We start from the raw sequence: 22,148 nt of genomic DNA, 5'->3' as shown, positions 1-22,148 counted from the left end.
CCCAGTCCAGTTTTAGAAGGATTTACAAACTGGCTGGAAGGACCATGAACCCACAGTTCAAGTTCAAAGGATGTTTAGAAACTTGGGTAAATTGAGCTGAATGGTAATGGGAAAAAATGTATCCAGCATTTCTTTCGCTGGGGGTCACCTGGCCCTAGCTTGTCAAAATCATGATATTCTGAGATGGATGAAACTTAAGGAAAGACACTTTTTAGACCAGGCTTTTAGGCCAGCAGTCAGATTTTATCCAAGAATTGTTACTTTTATCCCAGAAACGTTGCCTGTGGCAAGCAGAGAAGGGAGCAGGGTTGACCGGGTTAGGAGGTTCTCCTCCTCCCCCCCCCCCCCATCCCGTTCTGAAGGAACTCAGAGGCGTGGCTCGGGCTGAGGGGCGTGGCTTAAGTTAGAAGTGGTCTGTTAGGCCAGAGAGCAGAGGCACGCCAGGTCTAAATGGGGCGGGATTAGGGCGGTCCCAATGGCTCTAGCAGTGCTTGAAGAGCTGGGGGCGTGGCTTCTGGGAGGCGTGGCACGGGCGCCAAGGGGCGAGGCCTTGATGGACAGTAGCCAGTAGCTGGTCCTGGGAAGCTAACTTGCCAGTGGCACTTGTTAAGTGCTGTTGGAGAAACGGAGAAAAACGTCCAGGTAAGGATGGGCAGCCGAGCGGAGTGGGAACCTCAGGGAGGTTGGAAAGATCCAGAGAGGACCGCAACTCTTCTCCGAACCCTCCACCCCACAGATCCGGCAGTGACAGCTGTTGGTTCTGCCAGTCTTGCCTCAGTTCCAGCGGGCCTGACTAGGCTTGGTCCTCTCTGCCCTAGCCCCCTTTCTCTACTATTCAGAGTCCCCAGAATCCTTCACATTTTTTTTCACTTGAGAGAATTGGGGGGTGGGGGTGGGGGCGCATGGGAGGAGCAGTCCCTTGTGAGGGCATGTTGCCTGAGTTGGTTGAATCTAAGTTAAAAAAAAAGTTCAGCCTGTTTAAAAAAAAACAAAATAAAACAAAAAAACAGCTGGAGACATGGGTAAAAGCTACCAGTTCTGAGACTGCGTAGAAACTGAGGCACAGTTAAGACTCTCCCTCTGGTGTTTCTTCTTCATCCCCACCCCCACTTAGCCTGGAGCTGGGGACAGGCTCACAGCCATCCCCAGGCTGTGGAGCACTGTCACAGCACTGTTTGCAGAAATCAGAAACGTTTTCACTTTGGCCTTAACTTTTTTTGTGCCCCGCCCTAGACCTAGAGGAGAGGTACCTCCAAAATATAGAATGGTTGGTGGCTGTTCTAGTTTGCGTGCGACATTCTTTGTTAAGTATTTCTGACCCCGGGGCTGGTTGGCAACCTTTTGATATTAATTTCAGTGCCCTCCCTTTTTATGTTTGAGAAACATTGGGCACTAATGGGCACACCTTGGTTCCGGACAACTTGTGCCTTCTCAGCCATTGAAAAACCACTTTGCCTTCCACTTCCTGGTCTCCTTTGTTGGTAATCTGGTATCTTTACATGCTGCTGTTTAAAGACCTAGCTAGATTAGGAACAGAACAGAAGTAAGCTCCATTTTTTTTTCTTGTGAGAGAAACTGCCATGGATCCCTGAGCAGTCCCCGCACATTGCCCTGAGTAGCTGATGTTCACAGGTATGTTGGATGCAGAAAACCTTTCTTATTCTTAGGAGTTTCATCCTTAATTCACAACCTTTAAAATTAGGCTGGAAGGCCTTGAAAGGCCAAGGAGTAAGGGTACCACTCTCAGATGGGAGTCATGCTCCCAGGGAAGAAGTGGGTGAGAGGAGGAAGCTGAGCTTTCTCCATCAAGATTTGGCAAGATAATCTCTAATTCAGATTTGAGGAGTTGCAAAAGGCCTGCTTCCTTTTGAAATCAGGAGTCAATCTGATGAGAAACACACAGTTTCTTTCCATGTGATTGTAACCTTTATTCAGAGTACATTTTCTTTCTGCTGTCTGTTTTGCACAGAGAAAGTTTAATCAGGCAGAGTTCACACAACCTATCACAGTAAATTCCCAATTCATCAATGATTCTTTAGTAGCTTTTCACACTTCTTTCTCCTTGCACACATTTCTAAGTTAGCAAAGCATCAGACCTGTCAATAAAATCCAAGGGGCTACGTGAAGAATCAGCGCTGGCAAAGGGAACATATGTGTGGAAAGCTTAGCTTCCCCGTGGCACATTGATACAGCTCTCTGAGCAAATGGGAGCATGGGTGCATTTTTCGGGAAACACAGTAATAAGTGGTGGTAGATCACTAAGATGTGGTATGTTTGATAGTTCAACTTTATTTACTGTTTAACAGATTGGACAGTATGAGTTCAGTAAGTAAGTTATAAATAACCAACTCTCAAGAAATTTACTTTCAGTTTAACAGAAGGGATTGACCCTAGACTTGAACATTAAAACAAATTCAAGTATTGTTATAGGTAGTGTAGCCTAGTGGTAATTAAGATGAGTTTCTACTTATTTCGATTTTCTTCGAACTCTGTTCACACCCGACCAACGGTTTTCAGTTCTTTCTGGACTCATCATTCCCTTGTGGGCAGGTGCACCCTTAATTGTCCCTTTCTGCCAGCCTGCCTTGGTACACCTGTACCTCTTGGAGTTTTGTGTGTGTGTCTAGCTTTGTAATGGCTCCTGGGCACCAGAACCAGGTTGCCAACTACCCTGGAGCTTTCCTCTTGGCTCTCCCCTTGATGTCTCCAATTGAGTGCAATAGATGGTAAGACCGCCATGTTTCCTTGTTTCTCATGCCAGGTTCTGTTTCTCTGTTCAAGGATTAATTCTTATTCTGCCAACTGGACACTCTTGATGCCTCCTTCTATTTGTTCATCGAGGGTAGGCCCTACTGCCTTCCTTCTAATGTCAAAATAGCAGTCTACCACTGAGCTACACTCCTAGCACCCTTGACCAGTGTGTGACTATTGTTTGTTTGATTTTTTTTTTTGGTTTGTTTTAACTCTGATTGGCCTGTCATTTGCTATGCAGCCCAGACTGACCACAAACTCACCATGATCCTCCTGCCTCAGCTTCCCAAGTTCTGGGATTATAGATGTGTAACATACCCAGCTCCAAGGCAACTTTTGTTTTTTGTTTTTTGTTTTGTTTTGTTTTGTTTTTCGAGACAGGGTTTCTGTGTGTAGCCCTGACTGTCCTGGAGCTCACACTGTATACCAGACTGGCCTCGAACTCAGAAATCCGCCTGCCTCTGCCTCCCGAGTGCTGGGATTAAAGGTGTGCGCCACCACGCCCAGCAAGCAACTTTTACTAGGTAACAGTAAGTGACTCCCTCCCCCCACCCCGTGTATATATATATCAGATTTGCTCTTCTTTAGGACAAAAAAAATCCCCATTTTTGCCCCCATTTCCCTGAGAGTACTGTTCTCAACTTGGAACAACTTTTTCCACCATCTGGCAATGTATAGAGATATTTTTGTTTTTCTAACTCTGGTGTAGGTGCTAGTAGTTTCTACTGAAGCCTAGATAGTATAGATACAGATAAACACTCCACAATTCACAGGACGGCCCCTAGAAACCAGAAGTCTTCTGGTTAACAATGCCATGTTTGGGAAGCTTTGGTTTAGAGAAAGAGCCATTATTATGGTCTAGAAGTAGGTGACACCCGTTGCCTCTGCATCTCATTGGCTCATTGCTTGTTTGTCTTTTCTAGTCACTTTGCTTTGGCTCTGTTAGCCCCCTTCAATATGGCAGGGTTGTTCCTACTTTTGGATCTTCCCACAAACACTTTGTTTACTTAGAATCCCTTTCTTTAGATAGCTATTTAACAAATAAGGGTAGAGACCCCTTTCAGTCCTTATCTCAAATGTCACCTTGTCAATTAGGCCAAATATAACACTCCCAGTCCAGTGGCACTCCAGATTCACTATGTCCTGATCCATATAGTTCATTGAATGTACTTGAATAGAAGCTATAACTGACGACTACACACGACTTGTTTACTAGCTGTTTCTCCCTAAAACCTAAGCTTCACAGGGGTAGGATCTTTGCTTTCTTCCCCTGAGCCTAGAAGAGTGTCTGGCATTTAAAAGATATTCAGTTACTCTATTGAAGAAACTAAAAATGAACGAAGGATGACTGAAGTACTCACCTCCTCCTTGACTCGTCTGGCTCTCCTCTTCCTACTTCTACCCATCCTGTGCTCTGCTGCCAGTGCCATCAGAAATCATCCATTACGTGAAAGAACATCCAAAAGGCTTCTAGCCACCTCCCAAATCAATCTCAGATCCTCATCCAGCACTGCCTTCCACTGCAAGCCCGGCTATCTGTTAGGCCTGGGCCATTGCAGGTATTAATAGAAGGCTTGGGGTGATGAGAAGGAGGTTCAGGTAGTTTTTGACCTAGTTTCAAGAAAGAGATTTTGAATTAAATGTATTTAGTAATATATAAATAAGTATATCTATGGTCTTATGTAATACACACACACACACACACACACACACACACACACACACACACACACACATGCATGCAACCCAGGCTGGACTTGAATTCCCTACATAGCTAAGGGTGACTTTAAAGTTCTGATCCCCCTGCCTCTACCTCCTGAGTTCTGAGTACTAGGACAATTGGCCTGAGCCACCATGTGCTGTGTATGGGGTGCTGGCAATCAAGCGCAAGGCTTCATACATTTTAGGCAAGCACAGTACCAACTGAGCCACATTCCTCAGTTGTTTTGTTTGGTGTTTTCTTTCCATAGAACACAAAAGGAAGTCTGAAGAATCAGGGTCCCTTACAGGGAGATCAGCAAGAAAGGTTCAGATTTCCAGAGCACTACAGGTACTTCCGGAGAATGACAAAGAGTGTAAGGGTGACCTCAGGTCCTCTAGAACCTTCCTCACCCCTAGCCCTAAAACAGCCAGTCTTGAGATGCATACGCAGTGCTTCTGGGCCAGGCATTATGGACCATAAGCCTGTTATATGACATACAACCCCGTAACCAGATAGGGTTATTGTTGAGTGTGAGACATTCAGTGAGGTGTCCTGAAGGCCCTTTGTTCATTCTCAGCTTGCCAAATAACCCAGCCTTACCTCAGGGATTTCCTGATAACTGTGTAAAGGGATGAAGCCATAAGCAAGAGTTTTCTGGGAACCCTGCTAACAGGTCTAAGGTCCCCAGAGTACTGTGCAGTACCTTGTGCTCTGGCTGTGTGTATCGCTATGCATCTGTTTGTCCAGTTCCAGTGGCCAGCCACCGTGCCCTTGGTCTTGTCTTATCACAACCTTCCATTTGAAGGCTGAGCTAGCCTACTCCTTCTGTTGAGTACACACTGTACCTGAAAGTTACTAAGTCTCCCACTTCCTCTGTTAGCAAGAAAGTAGTCTTTTTGTCTGTGGAGCCTTCGCCTATATACCCAGCATGGGCATTGTTTGAGGGATAAAGCGAAGTTCTGCCCAGTTCAACCTCAATTGCCCTTTCTGGCTTTGGTGCCTGATCACCCTCCTCATGTTGTCACTCACTCTGCCTGGAATGTTCATTGTCCTCTCTACTCTCACCCCTCCTGTTGCTGAACTCTGAACCCCTGTCTCCTGTGCTCTCATTGCACTGAACTGCAACTGTCACAGCATCCAGCTTTAATTAAGAGCTTCCTATTCTATTATTCTAAATGAAGTACGCCAGCCATAAAGGAAGAAAGAGCTACATAGTCTAGAGATTAGCAAGGAGTGGGGAGGAGGTAGTACGTAATAAGTACAGGGTTCACTTGAGGGACGAAGAAATTGGTTTTAGCACAGATGGGAGTGATAGCAACAGAGCTTTATGAATGCTTTTGAATTTGTAGAACTAAAATTGGTTAAAATGGTAATTATGCATGTTTTATCACAAATTTTTAAAGATAGGAAAAAACTAAAGTATTTGCTTTTCCTTATAGATGGCAAGCTTTAGGGGTTGGGGAGATAGCATATTATTTCCTCAACATCGAAGTCCACTGCTATCTACTATTGCTTCAGGGTGAGAATGCAACTTAATTCACAGAAAGCATAGAGCGAGCGGAGCAAGTTTTCCTTATATCTCCTGATAGGTTTTTAAATTCCATTTTAGTATAAAATCAATTTTATCAAGGAAATCCAGAGTGGTTCAACTTTTTTGGTGTTATTGGCTTTTAAAAATGACATTTAAAATCATCCCAAATGCTGGTTATATCATTTGTAGCATTTATGCAATGCTAAAGTTTTCAGAGTTTCTTCTCATTGTTTGCACTGTTTGAACTCACAATGTTATTGAACAAATGTGTTTCCTGTTCCTCTAGTTCCGAGTTCTTGCTTAGCTTGTTGTCCCCACCACCACCACCACCACCCATCCCCGCCCAGGGTATCCTTGGATATCCTGGAAGTAATTCTGCAGCCCAGGCTAGCCTCGAATTTACAGAGCTCTGCCTTCAGAGTGCTGGTATTAAAAGTGCTCGCTACCACCGCCCGGGTGATCCTTGCTTAAGTGTAAACGTACAAGGTAAGGTAACCTCATACTCCAATTCAGAGAATCATTGTATCCAGCTTCGGTGCAGCTGCACATTATACGGTTTCGGGCTAAACATAGATTTCCAAGTAAGAATGTAAAGTTCTCTCACTGAACTTTAATCTGAACTCTCACCGAGTCTTAAGATGTTGACACTAAGGGTTAGGGTGACACTGAGCTCTGTAGGATTATTGGGCTTTGTGCTATCTGTCTTTTTCTTTTTCTTTTTCTTTTTCTTTAAGTTGAGTGAGACTATTCTTTCTCTTCACCATTTTATTTATTTTTTATTTTTTTAATTAGGTATTTTCTTCATTTACATTTCAAATGCTATCCCAAAAGTCCCCCATACCCTCCCCCCCCCCACCTCCCCTACCCACCCACTCCCACTTCTTGGCCCTGGCGTTCCCCTGTTCTGACGGATATAAAGTTTGCAAGACCAAGGGGCCTCTCTTCCCAATGATGGCCGACTAGGCCATCTTCTGATACATATGCAGCTAGAGACACGAGCTCAGGGGTACTGGTTAGTTCATAATGTTGTTCCACCTATAGGGTTGCAGACCCCTTTAGCTCCTTGGGTGCTTTCTCTAGCTCCTCCATTTGGGGCCCTGAGTTCCATCCAATAGCTGACTGTGAGCATCCACTTCTGTGTTTGCCAGGCACTGGCATAGCCTCAAAAGAGATACCTATACCAGGGTCCTTTCAGCAAAATCTTGCTGGCATATGCAATGATGTCAGCGTTTGGAGGCTGATTATGGGATGGATCCCTAGATATGGCAGTCTCTAGATGGTCCATCCTTTCGTCTCAGCTCCAAACTTTGTCTCTGTAGCTCCTTCCATGGGTGTTTTGTTCCCAATTCTGAGAAGGGACAAAGTGTCCACACTTTGGTCTTCTTTCTTCTTGAGTTTCATGTGTTTTGCAAATTGTTATCTTGTATCTTGGGTATACTAAGTTTCTGGGCTAATATCCACTTATCAGTGAGTACATATCACGTGAGTTCTTTTGTGATTGGGTTACCTCACTCAGGATGATGCCCTCCAGGTCCATCCATTTGCCTAGGAATTTCATAAATTCATTCTTTTTAATAGCTGAGTAGTACTCCATTGTGTAAATATACCACATTTTCTGTATCCATTCCTCTGTTGAGGGACATCTGGGTTCTTTCCAGCTTCTGGCTATTATAAATAAGGCTGCTATGAACATAGTGGAGCATGTGTCCTTCTTACCAGTTGGAACATCTTCTGGATATATGTCCAGGAGAGGTATTGCGGGATCGTCCAGTAGTACTATGTCCAATTTTCTGAGGAACCTCCAGACTGATATTCAGAGTGGTTGTACAAGCTGCAATCCCACCAACAATGGAGGAGTGTTCCTCTTTCTCCACATCCTCGCCAGCATCTGCTGTCACCTGAATTTTTGATCTTAGCCATTCTGACTGGTGTGAGATGGAATCTCAGGGTTGTTTTGATTGGCATTTCCCTGATGATTAAGGATGCTGAACATTTTTTCAGGTGCTTCTCAGCCATTCGGTATTCCTCAGGTGAGAATTCTTTCTTTAGCTCTGAGCCCCATTTTTTAATGGGGTTATTTGATTTTCTGGAGTCGACCTTCTTGAGTTCTTTATATATATTGGATGTTAGTCCGCTATCTGATTTTGTGCTATCTTTCTTAATGTTTTGAAATTTTGATAGCTTTCGTGTCCTCTAATAAACACCTTCAGAGGTGATTCTATTCAGATACTTTTTATTGTGGGGAAACTATGAAACAGGATATTTTCCCTATGAAAATACAGCCACAGGGCAAATTAATATGATTTCTGAGCTCTACTTTAAAATAACTCAGAGAGAGGGGCTAGAGGGCGAGCTCGGTAGTTGAGAGCTCCTAGTGCTAACTCAGAGCACCAAGGTTCAGTTCATCCACACCAGGTGGCTCACAACTACAGATAACTCCAGCCTGGTGCTGGTGGTGGTGCTGGCGGGGATAGGGAGCTAACACCCTCTTCTGGCCTCTGAGGCTTCTACATGCTTGTGATGCACACACACACAAACACATACATGTAAACCACACAAATTAAATGTAAAAATCTTAAAATGACCCGAGGAGAAGTCAGAGTATTAATAAAAGCATGATTATTAGTGGATAGATAATTGTTGGAATAGAATGTTGGATATATATATAGATAGCTGGGTTTAGGATAGTATTTCCCATCATACAGGCATCCTTTAATATCCAAGGAGAGTGTATGAGCTACTCAGAAACCAAAATCTGAAGATGCTCAAGGTTTTTTTAATATAAAATGATACACTCAACATATAAAGGATATATTTGAAAACAAGGTATTATTTGTTTGAAGACACTATCAAGATAGTGTGTGTATCTTCCTCATCACCCCTTTTTTCTTTTTCTTCTTTTTTTACTAGATATTTTCTTTATTTACATTTCGAATGTTATCCCCTTTCCTGGTTTCCCCTCTGAAAACCCCCTATCCCCTCCCCTCCTCCTGCTCCCCAACCAGCCCACTCCCACTTTCTGGCCCTGCCATTCCCCTATACTGGGGCATAGAGCCTTCACAGGACCAGGGCCTCTCTTCCCATTGATAACCGACTAGGCCATATTCTGCTACATATGCAGCTAGAGCCATGAGTCCCACCATGTGTTTTCTTTGGCTGGTGGTTTAGTCCCAGGTAGCTCTGGGGGTACTGGTTGATTCATATTGTTGTTTCTTCTATGGGACTGCAAACCCCTTTAGGTCCTTGGGTGCTTTCTCTAGCCCCTTCATTGGGACCCTGTGCTCAGTCCAGTGGATGGATGTGAGCATCCACCTCTGTATGTGTCAAGCACTGGCAGAGCCTCTCAGGAGGCAGCTTTATCAGACTCCTGTCAGCAAGCTCTTGTTGACATCCACAACAGTGTCTGGGTTTGGTGGTTGTTTATGGGATGGATCCCCGGGTGCGGCAGTCTCTGGATGGTCATTCCTTCAGTCTCTGCTCCACACTTTGTCTGTGTAACTCCTTCCATGACATTGAACCAAGAGCTCACCAGTTGACTAGATCAGCTGACCAGCAAACTGTAGGGATTCTCCTATCTCTGTTTACCTAGTACTGAGATTACAGGCATGCTCTGCAGCACCCGCCTTTTTACATGGATGCTGGAGATCCGAACTCAGATCCTCACACTTGCATACCAACCATGTTACTGCTTGAGCTATCTCCCTGCCCCTAGCATGAGAATCTTTGTACCAGTTTCTTATCAGATTGTATTTAAATCCCGAGTCAGGCTTGGTATATGTGCTTTATCCAAAGATATATACCCTCAAAAACATAATAGTATAAACAAAATTGAGTTTAACTTTGGTCTGAGGATTTTAAATACCTTTTGAGCAAATTTACACACAGTTTAGAAATCACTTGCCTAAAACCCCTAGGTAGACTAGGACTAGAAATGAGGACCCTCGCTGGCTTTCACAAACTTCTTATGTCTCCTCTTGTTTGATGGATGTCCTTTGCTGTTCCAGGATGTGCCTTTGACAAAGTGCTGTGCACTGCATGCTGGGGACTGGGTGAGAGACCATGTAAGCACCTGGGGTGATGGTTTGATTACTGTTGACCGTTCTGCCTGGAGCCTTTAACTGTCCCTTGTAACTACAGGAAGTAACTTTGCTCCTGTTTTTGTGCCTTTGCTCCCTAGAGCAAACTGTCCAGAGGACTGCCTTTTCTGCTGTGTTAAATGGTAAACACCATCCTGTGAAATGGTTTGCTGCATCGTTCTCAGGTTCTTGGCTTTATAAAATAAAAATGTTGAGGTAAAAAGCCCCAACTTCTTTAAGTGAAAAATGCAGTGGCATTTAGAATCTTCACAGTTTTGGGCGAGATAGTTCATCACCTCAAAAACAACCCCTTTCCCACTAAGTGGCCGGCTATTGTTTTCCTCTCATGCCTTAGCAGCCGTCAGTCTCTGTGGACAGTTCCCTTTCGTCAATACTATGGGGGCTCGGCTCGACCTCATATAAGGCAATGCATTTTACTTTACAACAGATCTGTTTCAACTGTGACGTGTAGATGATGTTAGGTTGGATTTTTTTGTAGTCATTCTGAGCAAGACTATTTTAAGTCCATATTTATTATTATTTTTATTCATGGGTGGCCATGCGCACATGTGTCAGTGAGAGGACAAGTTCTACAACTTTCTAGAAGCCAGCTCTATCTTTTCACCATGTGTTCCAAGGATCAAACTCAGGTCCCCAGGCATGTATGGTCTTTACCTTTCCCGCTGAGCTCTAGAGCTCCCCCATGTCCCTTTTTGAGATAGGGTCTTATGTAGCCCAGGGTGGCCTCACATTGACTATGTAACCAAGGATGGTCTTGAATTTCTGATCCTCCTGCCTCCATTTTCAAAGTGTTGGGATTATAGGCACGTAGTATAACACTGGCTTTGATCAACATTTTTCAATCTTTAAGACACTCAGGTCCCAACAGTTGTTTAGCATGTCACACCAGTTAACAAGTCTGGTGTGGATTGCATTTGAAGTAGAAATGATAAAATAGAAATGACAAAGCCAAAAGAGGCATTTGTTCACCACAATTTCCTTATTTAAAACCAACAGATACTTATGGCATATTTTCTTGTTCTTGTTTAGTCGGCAGTGGTGGTAAAAACTACTGTGTAAATGTGAGTTTGTCTTAGTTAGCATTAACAGTCAACTTCCTTATGTCTGTATCTATGAGGGATTAGCCTGACTATTAACTGATGTCAGAGGGCCCAGCCCTCTGTAGGCAGTACCATTCCCTGGGCAGGTGGTCCTGGTCTATATAAAGAAGCTAGCTGAGCCTGAGTCAGAGCAAGCCATCATGCAGCATCCTTTCATGGTATCTGCTTCAAGGTCATGCTTCAGTTCCTGCCCTGATTCCCCATAATGATGGGCTATGGCCTGGAAGTGTAAGCTGAAATATACAGCAACAGAGATGAAACGGGCTTCTTTCTGTCTAGCAGAATAACATAAAAGCAGGTATCCGGATTTACTGTTTTGTTTTGTATGACTTTTGTCCCTCAGAATCACAGTATTCAACACAGTATCTGGAGCAAAGGAAGTGATAATAAATGTTGAAAGAACAACAAAAAAAATGTTGGGAGAATTCCCACCTTGAGTGCCTAGATTGGAATTACACTTTGGAAGTTTCCTATTTAGACTAAGCAAGACTTTGAATCTTTTAGGTCCTGTAAGAAGAGATATGAGTTGCTCTGAAAAGGTATATCAAAAATATAACAAACCATGCTGTCTGGGGATATAACTGTGGTAAAGCACTTGCCTGGCATACTTGAGACCCTGCGATACTTAACACTGCAATAAATAAAACGAAACTCTACGAAAAACCATTAGTACTTTTCCAAATGTCTTTCATGTCATAGTTTTCACTGCTTAAAATTGGTATCAACAACTTTACCAATTGCAAGGAAACCTGCTCAAGTCCTCAAATCCATATTTTATTATTATTTTTAATGTTATGTGTACAGGCATTTTGCCTGTATGTGTGTCTGTGTACTACATGCTAGTAGTGCCTATGGAGACCAGAAAGGGGGTGTTGGATCCCTTAGAGCTGGAGCCACAGATAGTTGTGAGCCACCATGTGGGTCCTGGGAATCTAATCCAAGTCTTCTAGAAGAGCAACCCTTGTTGTTAACTGCTGAGTCCACTCTCCAGTCCCCAAGCCCATGTTTTGTAAGGCACTGCCCCCAAGAGATACAGCTCTGACCAAGACAGACACAATCTCTCCCACTCGGGGCTTAGGCTCTGGGTAGAATGGAGTCTTAAACTGCATTTCTGATCAGCTACTTAAAGCAGCTGTGATAAGCACCAAGAAGATGTTAGGCTAGCCTGGTGAGTGCAGGGTCAGGGGAAGCCTTAAGGAAGTGGCTCTGCAATCAGTCACAAAGGTAAGCAGGAATTGACCAGGCACAGAAGGCAGGGGAGTGGCCTTAGGAATGGATGTGTTTTTTGAATCAAGTCATTTTTTTTTAAATTTCAGAACTTGTTTGTTCACTTGTTACAGGAGTTTTCAGGAGAACTTAATGAAGCAATAGTGGGCCAGGGGTGAGGGACTGCTGGAAGGGAACCCCTCAGAGTTGATGTCACTGGAAACTGCCCACTGGGCAGTGAATACCTTGGAAAAGATGGCTTCTGAGATGTTCTCAGTAGATGTTTGAGTGGTAGAGACAAAGTTCAAGACTTAATGTCCATTTCTCCTGTGTTCCAGGGCCAGTGTTACACGGAAAACTGGCACGAGTCACAGATTATACTTAAGCTTAGATTTCAAAATCACCCACAACTATTTTGGCAGCGCACATTTACTGTTGGTTTTCTTTTTTTTTTTAACTATTTATTTATTTATGTATATGAGTGCTCTATTTACATGTATGCCTGCATGACAGAAGAGGCCATCTGATCTCATTACAGATGGTTGTGAGCCACCGTGTGGTTGCTGGGAATTGAACTCAGGACCTCTGGATCAGCAGCCAATGCTCTTAACCACTGAGCCATCTCTCCAACCCTTGTTGTTGTTGTTTTTAGTTTAGTTTAGTTTAGTTTAAGTTTAGTTTAGTTTTGGTTTGTTTTTTTAAAGCAAGCCCCTTTCAAGCAGCCTGAATAAGAAAATAAATCATTTATTTCTGGCTACTTTTTTAAAGAAAACCAGAAACAATGATTTGTTTTTCTATTCAGGCTGCCTGAAAGGGGCATTACTCATTGAACTCTTCCTAGATATAATTACCATACTGGATAACTAATTATGATTTGAGGCAATATATTTTCTTTTAATTTGAAGGGCTGGTAGGAGCCACAGTCTTTATTTATGTGTATGAAGAAGAATCTTTTCTCTGGGCCTCTAAAGTTTGCCAACTCTGAGGGAACTGCCAAGCTCCTGAGTCAGTCATCAGAGCCCTGCATGCCACCAAGGCACTCAGTTTGAAAAACAAGAGTGAATAAACTATCGACTCTCATTGGCCCCACCCCCGCATCAGGACACGGACTGATCTTTCCAGTGGTGTCTTCTCCCAGGTTTCCTTGGGCTTTTCACTGCTTGCTGAGTTTAGCTTTCCTTCCTCTGTCCTCCAGGTCTTAGGTTCCCGAGCTGCTTAGCCATTGCTGGGTATTCCAAGCTAAAGATGGCTGTGATGAATCACCTGAGAGTGATTCTACAAGTCTCTTCGAGTACATTGCCATGGAGAAGGTGCTGGGTTCCGAGGTTGGTGCCACGGAGGTCCTGCAGTCTCTATACCTGCACATACAGAACCAGGAACCGAGCCTGTGAGTACCCCACTCCATGAAGAGAGTGAAAAGTTTGCTTGCTAACTACCTGTAGGCATTCCAGTGTGGGATTATACACCTTAAGAATGGTGAACATGACTGTAAAGACAGCAGACATGGAAAGTCCTTTTCCACCTGTTTTAGTATGCTAGATGATGTCATGCTGAAAGTGGACAAGGGCTATGAAGATGTTGAAATGTCTTGAAGTCTGGTATCTTACCATTCGTTTCCTTTGACTAAGGTTGACCTACAAACTACAAATTGTTACAGTGGATTATCTATCTATCTATCTATCTATCCATCCATCCATCCATCCATCCATCCATCTATTGGTTTTTTGAGACAGGGTATCTCTGTGTAGCCCTGGCTACCCTGAAACTCTCTCTATAGACCAGGGTGGTCTTGTACTCACAGAGATCTGCCTGCCTCTGCATCATGGGTGCTGGGACTAAAGGCCTGCACCACCACTGCCTGGCTGTTGCACTGGATCTTACATTTATAGAATTTGCATATAGGGTTTTGCAAGTGGGTCATTGTGTTCATGCTCCAAAATATTCTGTCTGGAGTTATAAATCCAGGAGTTAATTGTAGCTGACCAGCTTGCAATTGTGTGCTCAACTGTAAACATGGGCGATGAAATGAGGCAGCATATGTTCTTCCTTCAACGCCCTGCTGCTCCCTCGGAGACTCGAGTGATTGTCCATAGCATGGTGTTGCAGGAATTCTCTACCTTGGCACCGGCACAGGGCTGGGGGGTGGGGAGGTATATTTACTCCCTCGAGCCCAGGCTCCCATTGCCCCCAAATATAAAAACCAAAAGTAGATATTTCTCTATGAATTCTAGGGAACAAAATTGCCCCCTGGATAAGAACCAACCATTGAGATGAGGAGAAAGAATGCATTTGTGACACGGTTCATTTGAGTTTATGGGCAGATGAGGTCGCTAACTAACTAACTAAAGAGGAAATTTCCACTACCAGAAAATAAAACATTGCAACAAAGCCCCACACAGATGTCTTGAATGTTGGCCTGCACTGAGACCTAAGTTTTTCCCTGACTCCATGTGTAAAAGACGGGTAAATGAAAATGCTTGCCCACAACGGTATTAATCTCACTTAAGCCTGGGATTCAAAAACTGCTCTATAAATCTATGTTAACTGAAAGTTCCCTTACCCTCAGCACTGGGTGTCTTCTCGTTAAGAGAAACTGGCCTGAGTCATAAGAAATTTCTGGTTGTTGGGTGTGGCATCCTACAAGCATGCCCACATACTATCCAGAGTGTGAATTCAGTACTTTGTGGTTTATGACCTGAAATGGAAAAAATTAGTCATACTTATCCAGCTAATGAAGCTTTCTTCTTTTGTTTTTTTAGCAGGAAGCTAAAAGTTACACATTTAAAATCCTGTGGGCTGTGACTTTAGGACAGGATTTGCAGCAGACAGTAGTGGCAGAGAGGACCAACTTCCTTTGAGTAATCTCCCTCATACTCAGACATGTTCTTGTTTCTGACTTGGTGAGGAAAATCGGGCACAGTTTCCTTCTTTTTGACTCTTGGCATATAACAGCATCCCAACGTTTTTTTCAGGCAGGAGAATATTATGGTCTTTGCTGCCCCACTGAGCATATGTCCTTGTCTGTAGGCCTATATCCTTCCCCTGCTTAGTTGGAAAGATAATACTTATTGTTTCTGACAATTCAATAGCCCAACAGAAGGGTGGCTACTTGGAGACAGGAAAGGATGTGAAAGATTAAAAATTCAGCTCTGGTGCTTCTTTTAGTGTCATAGTCATTCTTACCTTCATCCTTTTTGTCATCTTTATAGGTTCGATACTTGTGTCCGGGTTCAAATCTGACCATTTTATCTGTTGTTTGTCTGCTTTTATGTACTTCAGACTGACTTCCGACTCTCTATGTAGCCCAGGATGGTCTTGAAAAGTTTTTGGGTTTTTTAGATTTATTTATTTATTATGCATACATGGTTCTACCTGCATGTATGCCAGAAGAGGGCATCGGATCCCATTACAGATGGTCATGAGCCACCATGTGGTTGCTGGGAATTGAACTCAGGACCTCTGGAAGAGCAGCCAGTGTTCTTAACTGCTGAGCCATCTCTCCAGCCTCAGGCTGGTTTTGAAATTTGGATCTTCTTCTTGCCTTAGTCCCTGGGTGTGCCAATGTGACGGTCATGCACCTCTACACCCAGCTTCCAATCTGGCCTTCTTAAGGTCATGTAAAGCAGACCAAGAGGTAAAGGAAGTAGAAGATTGTGGGAACTGCAGAAGCACACTGCCATTCACCTTCTTTCTCTGCCCAGGAACCATGGGCTGTCTATTCAAATTGCTGTTTACTGTTTTCCTGAGATGCAGTCAGTAACTCTTAAAGACTTAATAGGCTATATACCTATTACCAGAGATGAAAATAAAATTAGTTTTACTCAGAGTGCCATTTAGCTTAATTGTTACATTAAACAAAATTAGGCGTAAGAACCTAAAACACGGGAAAATGAATTTGATGATTTAGTGATTTTTAATTTAATGAAAGGCATAAAGAAGATCATGGCGCATAAAAATGGGGCAAACTTATTATTACATTAGTGGTGCTTGATGGTCTCAGTCTTCCTATAGTTATTTATTTATTTATTCGTTTGTTTGTTTGTTCCTTTTGAGACAGGGTTTCATATACCCCAGACTTGCCTCAAACTTGCTGTGTAGCAGAAGTTGCCCTTGAATTTCTGATTCTCCTCTCTCCATTTCTTGAATGCTGGGATTACAGCTGTGTATCACATCTGGCTTCTTTAAGTAAGGAAGAGGACTATTAAAATTATTGAACATCACTGTATCTAATACAGCCACTAAAAAAAAAAATAAACCCATGAAATTACAAAGATAAAACAGAAGAAGAAACAAATGACAGGAAGGAAAAGAAAAAAATGTCGTCGCAAGTCTCATGTATTTACATGCCAATTTAAATTCATTACTATTTTAGAACCATGTGTACCTAATAGTTACCACACTGGAAGTTTCCATCCTTCAAATCAATTCTCCTGAATGCTTCTGTATAGAGTTTTTACAGCATTGTCTTCTCTGTGAGGCTTACTCAGAGGGCTGGAGAGATGGCTCAGCAGTTAAGCTGCACTTGCAGAGGACCAGCACCCATGTGGGACAGCCAGCGCACATCCACCTATAACTCAAGCTGCAGAGGACTTGACACCCTCTTCTGGTCTCCTCAGGCACACATACCACACAGAGACACACGAATAAAAATACATAAATGCATACATACATGCATACATACATACATACATAATCTGACAGGAAAGAAAAGCTTCTTTAGGATACTCTCTTTAAGAAGCTCATACTTGGGTATGTCTTATTTTATCCTTTTTTTTTTAAATTTTAACTTACATACTTAAAATTCCGTATTAAACCAAGAGTGGTGGCACATGCCTTTAATCCAGTATTTGGGAGGTAGAGGTAGCAAATCTCTGCGAGTTCCAGATACATAGTGAGACCCTGTCTCCAAAAGAAAACTATATTGAAAATGTCTTTTAATAAGCTCTAGTTCTATTAACAATCTCTATTTAGCTGGGCATGGTGGACAGTGGCTAAAGCTGTGTGTGGTAATCCCAGCATCAACAAATAAACATAGTTAGACAAAACTAAATCAATAAGCACATTTAAGACTTTCTTCTTTTATATAGCTAAATTTTATTATATTTATTCATGTGTATGCATGCCATGTGTGTGGGTGCCCTCTGGGGCCAAAAGAGGGAGTCAGATCTAATGGAACTGGAGTTACAGATGGTTCTAAGTCTCCCCATGTTGGTGCTGGAAACCACACTTGAGTTCTCTGCAAGAAGAGCAGGTGCTCTTGACTGCGGAGCCATCTCTCCAGCCCATTTAAAGGATTTTCTTTTTTAAGTTTGGTATAACAACTCACGCTTGTGTTTTCAGCACAAGTATTCAGAAATCCAAAGCAGGAGGAGTGTGGATCCAGGCCAGCCTAAGTTACAGACTGAGAACCTGTCTCAAAACCAAACCAGACCAAAACCACATTGATAACTCCTTGGTATTTAAGTATTTAAGATTGAGAGCTCCATGGAATTTCTTTATTTTCAGGCCGTCTGCGGCTCCTGGGGACTAACAGGAAGCCCTGGAGCTAGCACAGGAAATGCAGGCTTTATTCCCTGTGGCAGCAGTGCCATGTGATTCCACTGATTAGTCAGTTCATCGTCAGAGTTTTCCCCATAGCCCTGACAGTCCAGCAAGGAGACTTGTGCTTCTGCGAGTGTTGGTAAAGCCTTAATGAGAGCCTGCGTACTCCATTGTTTGTACCCTGGCTTAAGGTCAAAGCCTACTAAGAAGGTCTTTGGTGCTGTGCTTTCCCTCATGAAAAAGACAGGCTAGAGAGGCAGTGTGGGTTAGAATATTGAAAAGGAAACTAATTAATTTGGTAATGTATTTTTTAATCCAGTATATTCTGGATGTTGATGTATTTAACAGGTGTTGAATTTAACAGTGTAAGAATTATTCATAACTGGTGTTGTCCAATAGCTGTGTAACATGAGCCATATATATGAGCCATACAGGCAGTTATGTTTTCTAGTGACTTCATTTTTCTTAAGTACAAGTAAGGACTAGAGAGAGAATTCAGTGGTTAAGAGTACTGGCTGCTCTTCAAGAGGACCCAGGTTGAATTCCCAGCACCAGACTCTATAACTCTAGTTCCAGGTCACCTGACATCTGATCTCTGCAAGCTCCAGACATGCACATGTTGCACAGACATAAATGTAGATAAAACTGCATATATGTAGGCAAAGTACCCATATGCAGTCAATAAATAAAAATTAAAAAGTACAAATTAGATAAGTTAATTCTAATATATTTTCATTAATCTACTATATTAAAGATATTATATTTCTAATATGAAATTACTTTAAGAACTATAAGTGAATTTTTTTTTGCTAAGTCTTCAAAGATCTTAGAGTCATTCATTTATAGCGCATCTCGGTTTACACATAGTTAAGTGAGTATCACACTGAAAAGCTCAGGTGCAGAGAGGGACCAGAGCAATAATCTGAGCTATTCTAATTTAATGACAGAGAGCCTAAGAATGGAAGGGAGGATCGTTGGGAGGAGGAAGGAGAGCTGCATCTCTTTACCGGCTGTCTTCCTGTCCCAAAGCTGTCTGTGTGCCATGTAGCCCTGTTCCTTTCATTTAGATCCCATGGGAAGTTCAATATCGATAGCATAACTTCTTTCCTCATGTTGTCATTTTGTAAATGCTCCGGGTTTCTAGAGCTTGCAGACATTTTCCCAACTGCTATCAAGCCTTGCTTCGGTGGACTGCAGCAACTTGTGCCTGGACTGCTTTCTTTCTGGCCAACAACTATAATGTCCCCTCTAGAAAAATTTTAATATTTGAGATTATGATATAGTTACTTTATTCTCTCCCTGCCTTTATTACTCCCAAACCCTCCCATGTATTACTTCTTGCTATTTTCAAATTCATGGCTACACACACACACACACACACACACACATACACATATACACATATACACATACATATATACATATATATTCCGAAATATGCAAGTATAACCTTCTCAATCTGGATATTGTTACTTGTATGTACGATTTCAGGGATGACTGTTGGTATTGGATAATCACTTGGTGTGCTCTTTCCTGGGGAAGACAATTTCTCCTGCTCTCAGGATTCCTTGGTGACCTGTATCTTTGTCTAGGGTTGAGTCCTTGTAAGCTTTCCTCTGTCCACCGTAGCACATCCGTTGTTATCCTTGTTCGAGCCATGTTTAGACAGTCATGTTGCTGAGATTTTGTGTTTTGCTTTAGCTAAAACCTCAAGAGTAAAGTTTGGTTTCAACAAGAGAGTGAGTGCTACTGAGTAAGAGTAGACAAGTAGGGGCTGAGTGAGCTTTTAAGACAGGGTTTCCTGTAGCTCAGGATGACCTCAAACTCACTATGTGAAAGGTGATGACCTTGAAATTCTGAGTCTCCTGCTTCCAGAGTGTTGGGATTACAGGCATTCACCACCACACCTCATTTATGAGGTGCTACGGATTGAACCCACGGCTTCACTCATGCTTGCCTAAGCCCTTGAGAGTCATTTAAAATGGGAGAAAACCAGGCAGGTCTGATTGCGTGAACTAAGGTGGTACTGGGGGTAAACCAGCTTACCTGTTAGAGAAGACACTGAAGGTGAACTTCAGATTGCCTGCTTGGTATTTCTCTCTGACTAATACAAACATTTAGTGCCTTCACTGTTCCCAGTACCAAGTGTAGCCCAGGAGCCTATGGAAAAGGTGTAGGACATAGTGTCTGTGGGCTTGGACACAAGGAGATAAAGAAAACGAGTGTTCCATGAGGAATGTTTGGGTGCTGAGTGCCGTAGAAGTAAATACAGTGAGTTTTGACCAAGGAAGATCTGGATGGCAGGAGAAGATGGCTTGGAGACGAGATGTGGAACTGTTTCCGCAAGTGAAGAGGATGTGAAGGGTCATTACGCATGAGCAGAAGGAGAGCTAAGTCTGTAGAGGTTGACAGCTGGGGGGAGAGTAGCAAGAGAGGCAGCACACGAGCCTTGAAGGAAGTGGGGAGGACACAGGGCACTGCTTTAGTAGGGTCAGCTGAGCCTCAAGCCCCAGAAACTTCAACCTGAGGGACAGTCTTTATTTGGCACATACATGTCCTGAAACTCTTTGTTTCCAGAAACTGTCAGAAATGGTAGGAAACAGCTAGGCAGAGGGGGAACAATGCCTTTAATTTCAGCACTTGGGAGACAGAGGCTGGTGGATCTCTGTCAGTTTGAGGCCAGCCTGATCTACAGAACCAGTTCTAGGACAGCCAGGGTTACACGAGGAAACCCTTTCTTGAAAACAGGGAGGGGAGGGGAGGGGAGGGGAAGGGAGGGGAGGGGAGGGGAGGGGAGGGGAGGGAGGGAGGGAGGGAGGGAGGGAGAGGGAGGGAGGGAGGGAGAGAGAGAGAGAGAGAGAGAGAGAGAGAGAGAGAGAGGAGGGAATGCCACCAAAAGACTTCCTAGAAAGGGCTAGGTTGTAGAGACTTGAACTATACTGGTAGTCATGGGCAAGGCAAGGAAGAAGTAACTCTGAAAGACCCTACAGAAGAAGTGATATGGCAATCCAGTGGGACGGTGAGAGGTCAAGCAGAAGGCAAAATCACTGTCTCAGTGCCACATTTATGCTACTGTAACCAAATTCCTTACCCTGGGTGATTTATAAACAACAGAACTTGATTTCTCACTTCTGGGGGCTAGGAAGCCCAAGAATAAGGCCCTAGAAGATGAAGTGTCTAGCAGAGCCTTGGTCTTTGTTTTAAAGATGGCACCTTCTTTTTGGCCCTTACAAGGCAGGTTTTCTGGGTGGGTTTGTATCCTTATCCCTCCACTGGGCATCGTGCCTGGCTACAGGAGGTACCCGCTTCAGGCTCCATATCCCCCACTGCTAGGAGTCTCAGCTAGAGTCACCCCATAGACACCCTGGAGCCTCCCCTGTCCCAGGTCTTTGGCATGTCCTAGAGATTGCCCCTCCCCCACTTCCTGTCACGATTTTCATTCTCTTCCCCCTTCTCTGCTCTCCCCACACCTGATTTCTCCCGCCCTGTTCCCCTCCCCATCCCCTCTCCTACCCAGTTCCTTCCTTCCATCCACCTCTGATAGCTATTTTATTTCTCCTTCTGAGTGATAGTCAAATGTCCTCCCTTGGGCCCTCCTTGTTATTTGGCTTCTTTGGGTCTATGGATTGTATCATGGTTATCCTGTACCTGGCCAATATCCACTTATCAGTGAATACATACCATGCATGTCCTTTTGAGTCTGGGTTACCTCACTGCATTCCTTGAGCTGAATGAAGGAAAATTAGCTTCTGGGGAAGGACCAAAGGAGCTGGCTGGACAAGTAGCTGACTGCAGTGAATTCAATATGTGTTTCCCTAAAACTTGTCTGTACAATTCCTGACTTCCCACTGATGATGCTAGGAGATGAGGCCTCGGGAAGCAATGAATTGACAAAGACTTAGCCCTTATGAATGGGATAAGGACCCCTTAGCCCAGAAACTTAGTATACCCGAGATATAAGAGACAATTTGTAAAACACATGAAACTGAAGAATAACGAAGACCAAAGTGTGGACACTTTGCCCCTTCTTAGAATTGGAAACAATCACCCATGGAAGGAGTTACAGAGACAAAGTTTGGAGCTGAGACAAAAGGATGGATCATCTAGAGACTGCCATATTCAGGGATCCATCCCATAATTAGCCTCCAAACGATGACACCATTGCATACACTAGCAAGCATTTGCTGAAAGGACCCTGACATAGCTGTCTCTTGTGAGAG

The 22,148-nt window shown here is 43.4% G+C and overlaps 1 protein-coding gene across 1 annotated transcript in view; it reads left to right on the top strand.

Moving 5' to 3' along the window:
• The first annotated feature begins 566 nt into the window (after nt 1-566).
• Car5b (carbonic anhydrase 5b, mitochondrial) overlaps nt 567-22,148 on the top strand; it is a 51,189-nt gene continuing 29,607 nt past the window's right edge. Inside the window, exons 1-2 of the mRNA NM_181315.4 lie at nt 567-642; nt 13,583-13,774. Coding sequence (NP_851832.2) covers nt 13,633-13,774 — 142 coding nt within the window. The 5' untranslated portion in view covers nt 567-642; nt 13,583-13,632. The remainder of the gene's footprint in view (nt 643-13,582; nt 13,775-22,148) is intronic.

The sequence above is a fragment of the Mus musculus genome, chromosome X (genome assembly GCF_000001635.26).
Source record: "Mus musculus strain C57BL/6J chromosome X, GRCm38.p6 C57BL/6J".
NCBI lineage: Eukaryota > Metazoa > Chordata > Mammalia > Rodentia > Muridae > Mus > Mus musculus.
Note: the sequence above shows the minus strand (reverse complement) of the source record. Positions and strands in the feature narration are given on the sequence as shown.